The 5,384-nt window shown below is 45.7% G+C and overlaps 1 protein-coding gene across 3 annotated transcripts; it reads left to right on the top strand.

The window, feature by feature from the left end:
- Positions 1–1,240: 1,240 nt before the first annotated feature.
- Positions 1,241–5,139, top strand: LOC101078619 (secretory carrier-associated membrane protein 5-like). Of its 3 annotated transcripts, none has more exons than XM_029846141.1 (7): positions 1,241–1,505; positions 1,874–1,925; positions 2,302–2,421; positions 3,103–3,259; positions 3,366–3,467; positions 4,211–4,328; positions 4,407–5,139. In XM_029846141.1, the coding sequence occupies exons 2-7, from the start codon at positions 1,919–1,921 to the stop codon at positions 4,584–4,586; spliced, it is 684 nt and encodes a 227-aa protein (XP_029702001.1). In that variant the 5' UTR covers positions 1,241–1,505; positions 1,874–1,918; the 3' UTR covers positions 4,587–5,139. The 3 variants fall into 3 exon arrangements, with proteins under 3 accessions (XP_029702001.1, XP_029702002.1, XP_029702003.1); XM_029846142.1 differs by having other exon boundaries at positions 1,851–1,925; XM_029846143.1 differs by lacking the exon at positions 1,874–1,925 and having other exon boundaries at positions 1,242–1,505.
- Positions 5,140–5,384: the final 245 nt, after the last annotated feature.

The raw sequence follows: 5,384 nt of genomic DNA, 5'->3' as shown, positions 1-5,384 counted from the left end.
ACCCCCCACCCCCCATCTCAGTGGACAGCTTTAAGCATCTCAGAGTAATGGGACAGGTAAATGCGATAGAAGGTGGATGAATGACTGTATTTTCAGCTCAAACATCAACCTGCTCTTTAATGTTCTCTTGGTTGTTAGGAAGCCGTTAATAAGGAATTCTGGTGATCATCATCTTCAGCCTCAACAGACAGTGATGGGAAACTGTCCTCACAGCTCAAAAGGCATTTAGGTTAACATTTTTAAAACGAATTCTTTGGTTGAGTTGCAACTGTGAACATGTGAATGCCACCGAGAGTGAAAAGTTCTCAGGCCAACACTCAGCCAGTGGGAACAGCTCGTGTGGCATTTAGGACTTTTGCAGGTCTCACAGAATGCGCAGCTGTCGCTTCTCTTTCTTCACATTAGAAAATAATTCATCGAAGGTTAATTTGGCTCCGTGGTGAACACAGAAAGGGCTTTTGAGTGCTTTGCACTTTCTGCAGGATTTTGCGAATTTTTCATATCACCATTAGAAGAGTTTCCTTTTCGTTATGGGCACATATTCCTCTCTCTTTTCGCTCCCTTTCATGTGCAACATACAGTCATTTTGCTATATTTTAAGAGTTTATCTTAAGTTCTCTACCAGCATGTCTTTGAGCACAATATGATGTCATCATCATGGTGCATGAGCACTGGAATTTATTTCCCATTAATGTTGGTGTTATTTTCTGCTTGGAGGATGAATGCAAACAACACAGTACCAAATCACAGATTTTATTTAGTGCATCAACAAAAACATGTTTTTTATTAGATAATTTGTTTACACCAGCAATCTTGTATTTCATGTATGTTTAAAATCCCGTGTGTCAATGTAATGAAACAGCACCATCTAGCGGTTAATATTATTAGGCCCGAAAGCGTGGCTGCAAGCGGCTCTGCTCTGTATAATATAGTTTAATTTTACAGTCAGTGGTTGAATTAAATTGACTCTCGATTTATTGACCCACTCTCCCTGAATCGGGGCGTCGGCATAGTAATAATATGCTGCTATCAATGGCTGCTACTATCAAAAGTCAGAATTTAATCTTTTAATTTAAAGTACTTGGGGAATTTTACTTACCTGTAAACAGCGTAGAAACTGCAAAACAATGGTTTTAATGTAAATATGAGGACAGGCATTTTCCAGGGCAGACCTGGGTTGGTCGGACATGTGACAGCCGGATCATTGTCAGCAGCTTCTTCAGCACCATGGACAGAGAGTCCAACTGGGATCCGTCCAACCACACCGCGTCAAGGATTAGAGCCATCGGCTTATTGGCCTGGATAGAAGTCACGGGCAGAGTGATTGGTGGAGAATTGGAAGAATTAAATTAAAAATAGCTCCGCTCGTGCACTCTAAAAAGAAAAAAAGTTGCTGAAGTTAAGTGTTGCGTTCTTGTGGATCTTGCGGCGCTTGTTCGGCTGAACTGCTCAGCTGAGATTCCCGCAGGACAGTTCGGACCAGAGGAGCTGCTGCCCGAGGGGAGGTAAGAAGATTAGACCCCCCTTAGCTGCGTCTTATTCCCGGCTGTTTGTCAGAGTGCGCAACGGTGAACAATACAGCTCATTTCAGCTTCATGGGGGGTTCTAAAAGTGCGTCTTTATGCGTGTTTCCGTTTCCTTACGTCCTCATATAAAACCTGCAGTCCATGAAGGTGTGCGTGCGTGCGTGTATGTGCGCCTGCGTGTTAAATCCCTCAACAGAAAGCTTAGCCTGTAGCAGCCCCCTTTCCCCCAGGACCCCCCCCCCCCCCCCACACACACACACACACACACACACACGCACACGCGCACACACTTCCGACATAGGGAGGGAACTGACCGCAGAATAGTTTCTTCTCTTCTCGTCTGACAGGCCCCAAAACACTGAAGAAGGAAGAAATCCAAGCAATCCCTCCACATGGCCGGTCAGTACCGATAGATTCAGCCGTGGCTTCACCTCTAAGATGTTCTCGACTCTGATGTTTTAGTTCTGCCTCTGGTACCAAATGCAAAACTTGTACGCGCGTTTCCAACGCTCAGCACTGATCTTCTGAACCGCAGTACTTAGCGTAACTGGAAACTGTGATATCGTGAGGCCGATGCTAAAAGGGCCCCAAAAGCAGCGCAGTGACACCGGCTGGCGGGTTCTATAGGAGCGTGTGAAGAGCTCAGATCAGAAAAAAGGGGAGATTAGGTCTTGATCAAAGTCTGTGGAGTCCAGGCCGATAACGAAGGCAGCCACACTAATTTCACACTGTTCAGAAAAACAAAGGATTGACCGTAACCGCTCGTTTATCCCAGAGCCCAACTTCCCCCCCTTGCCGGGCTTCCTCCCGCTCAAGCCCTGCTTCTACCAGGACTTCGAGGAGATCCCGGAGCAGCACCGCAGCATGTGCAAGAAGATGTACCACCTGTGGATGCGTGAGTGTGTCCGCGGGTCCGTCTGAAGCAGACGTGTAGCTTTGAGGTCCTCAGTCGTGTTTTGGGTCCACCGCAGGGGGTCCAGGAGGGCAGCACTGTGCAAGTCCCTTTCCTTCACTTTAAAGTGTATTTTTTAATGCCTGAATCTTGCTGGTAAAGGATGCTGACCAGATCATTATCCTCTACCTCTCCTCTCCTCTCCTCTCCTCTCCTCTCCTCTCCTCTCCTCTCCTCTCCTCTCCTCTCCTCTCCTCTCCTCTCCTCCCCTCCTTCTCCTCTCCTTCTCCTTCTCCCCTCCTCTCCTCTCCTCTCCTCTCCTCTCCTCTCCTCTCCTCTCCTCTCCTCTCCTCTCCTCTCCTCTCCTCTCCTCTCCTCTCCTCTCCTCTCCTCTCCTCTACCTGTCTTCCCCCTACATGAGCCTGGTCCTGCTCAAGGTTTCTTCCTGTTAAAGGGGAGTTTTTCCTTGCCTCTGTTGCTTGTCTGGGGTCAGGCCCTGGGATTCTGGAAAGTGCCTAGAAACAATTTTGATTGTAAAAGATGCTATATAGATAAAATTGATTGATTGAGATGCTCCTGGTTAGAGCAGAACCGCTAACAGTCCAATCCTGTCAAATATTCGGCCAGAAGCCTGTTTTACCACGAGGTTCTGTAAGGTGGTCAGGAAGGTGTTTGTGCTTCCAGTTAACGCTGCCACGCTGGTGGTGAATCTGATCGGCTGCTTCGTGTGGATGTTCGGCGGCGGCGGCGTGACCAACTTCGGACTGGCCATCATCTGGCTCCTCATGTTCACCCCCTGCTCTTACGTGTGCTGGTTCCGGCCCATCTACAAAGCCTTCAGGTAACCCAGGGGAGGCCGGTCGGGATGGGTTGTGGCTGCCTTTGGGAGCGACTCCACAGCATCTGGATGCTTTTCAGATGTTTTGTTCTTGTCTTTGGTCCCACAGGAGCGACAGTTCCTTCAACTTCATGATCTTCTTCTTTGTGTTCATGGCTCAAGTTGGCATCAGTATCATCCAGAGCATCGGCATCCCTGGCTGGGGAGTGTGGTGAGGACTGGGTTTCCATGGGAACATGCGCTCAGATATTACTGCTAGGACAATAATGAGCGGAGCTAACCCGATGAGCATTTACCCCCTTTTAGTCATTTCTACTTTTCAAGCTGCTCTATTTATATATTTATTTATTTATTGAGGAGAGAAAATCAAGTTTATTCTTATAAGTGACGGTTATTTTGCTTTTGGGGGGGGGGGGGGGGCGGGATGGAATCAAAACTGGACAAGTCACTTCATCGCAGTGCATAATTAAGAGCAATTACTTATTATTTGGTCCTTCATCGGGTGATAAAGAGAATATTTTCCCAAAACAGTAAATTATGACTGTTTTCAAAACATTGCCAGGTTGAAAAATAAATCTCTGCCACGCCTCCCTTGAAATGAATAATCTTTTTAGTCTTTTTAAACAGTAAATCCTGCAGTTTGTTTCTGAGAGACCTGCAGAAACACTTTTATTAGCCCGAGAACGACGGAAGATCAGAAACAACCTTGGTAAAACTTTAATGACGGCTGTGTTATTAGAGTCTGGGAGGCTGTTGAAGACACGCTGCAAATGTCACCTGACTCTGACAGTCCCCCAGTCATATTATGACAGTGGCGATAAAGCTCAGAAATGTCACCGAGGGCAGGAGGAGAGCGCCGTGCTCCTGCTCTGACTTCATCATCACCTCCACCAGTGAGCTTTCACATTGTGTTCTTGTTTCGAATCGCACATTTGCCCCGATCTGTCTCTGCAGCGGCTGGCTGGCTACCATCTCCTTCTTCAGCTACAATATTTTGATTGCGCTGGTCATGCTGGTTCCCACCCTCATGTTCACTGCTGTGGCATCTCTGTCCTTCATCGCCTTCACCAAGGTGGAGTTCTTAACATATCAAAACTACCCTTTGCTGATTCGGTAGCCCCAGCCGCTCCTCATCACTGTCTCTTTGTAGATCCATAATTTTTACCGTGGCAGCGGAGCCAGCATGTCCAAGGCTCAGGAGGAATGGACCACAGGAGCCTGGAAAAACCCTCATGTCCAGGCTGCAGCTCAGCAGGCGGCCATGGGTGCAGCCGCAGGAAGCATGCAGGATCAGTTCTCGAGTCCACAGTACCAGGACAACCAGATGTAGCCTCTTTAACAAAGAAATGATGCGACAGATATGCCAAACTTTGGGCAAAATACCGAGATAAAGTTCCCACAAGACAGTTAACGCACCAGAAACAATGCTTACTACACATATTTGGGTTTCACACTTGGCCAAATCACTTCTTTGTTAGCAGGGATGCTAAGTATTTTTGAGTGTTTTATATAATTTGTGTTTATAGGATGTAGCTGGCCTTTATTTTTTTTAGTTTAAGGACAAACCAAAGATTATATTTGATGTTGTTGCCGTGACTTTAAGGTTTGCATACCGATGTGCAGTACAGTAAATCTGTGTTGAGACACATCACAGATGAATCAGATGTGTTGAAGGTGAATTTTATGCAAAGAAAGGCAGTGTGTGTGTGACTGGTAGGATAGTGAATGTGTGTGTTTTGTGCTGATTGGTAAATTAGACCGTCGTTTTCCATAAAGTGTTTTTTTCCTGTTGTGTCACAATCTGGCCACGAAGGGGCGCTAATGGATTTAATGTGAAATAAAGAAATCTTCCAGCTGTCATTCATCCTTCTAGGAGGTTAAAGGAAATTTATGGTCCTTCTTTCTATTTTATAGAAGATTTTCATACCTTCCGGTAACCACACCAGCGATACTTTTATTTCTGTATTCAAGGATTGATTAAAACATTGGTTTCTATTTGAAAAGAATACAATTAGAATTTGTGATTAAAAAAGTCGTTTAAAAACAAACTAATTCATCATTTAATTTTAATTCTATTCAGACTGGATTATTATTTTTTTTTGTAAACTTTAACCAGCTGCACAGACCG

The sequence above is a fragment of the Takifugu rubripes genome, chromosome 13, assembly GCF_901000725.2.
Source record: "Takifugu rubripes chromosome 13, fTakRub1.2, whole genome shotgun sequence".
NCBI lineage: Eukaryota > Metazoa > Chordata > Actinopteri > Tetraodontiformes > Tetraodontidae > Takifugu > Takifugu rubripes.
Note: the sequence above shows the minus strand (reverse complement) of the source record. Positions and strands in the feature narration are given on the sequence as shown.

Excerpts from the sequence above, each read along its gene's own strand:
- LOC101078619 (XM_029846141.1), top strand. Across the intron at positions 2,422-3,102 it reads GATGTACCACCTGTGGATGC|TTAACGCTGCCACGCTGGTG; the intron begins GTGAGTGTGTCC and ends TTGTGCTTCCAG. Across the intron at positions 4,329-4,406 it reads CCTTCATCGCCTTCACCAAG|ATCCATAATTTTTACCGTGG; the intron begins GTGGAGTTCTTA and ends GTCTCTTTGTAG.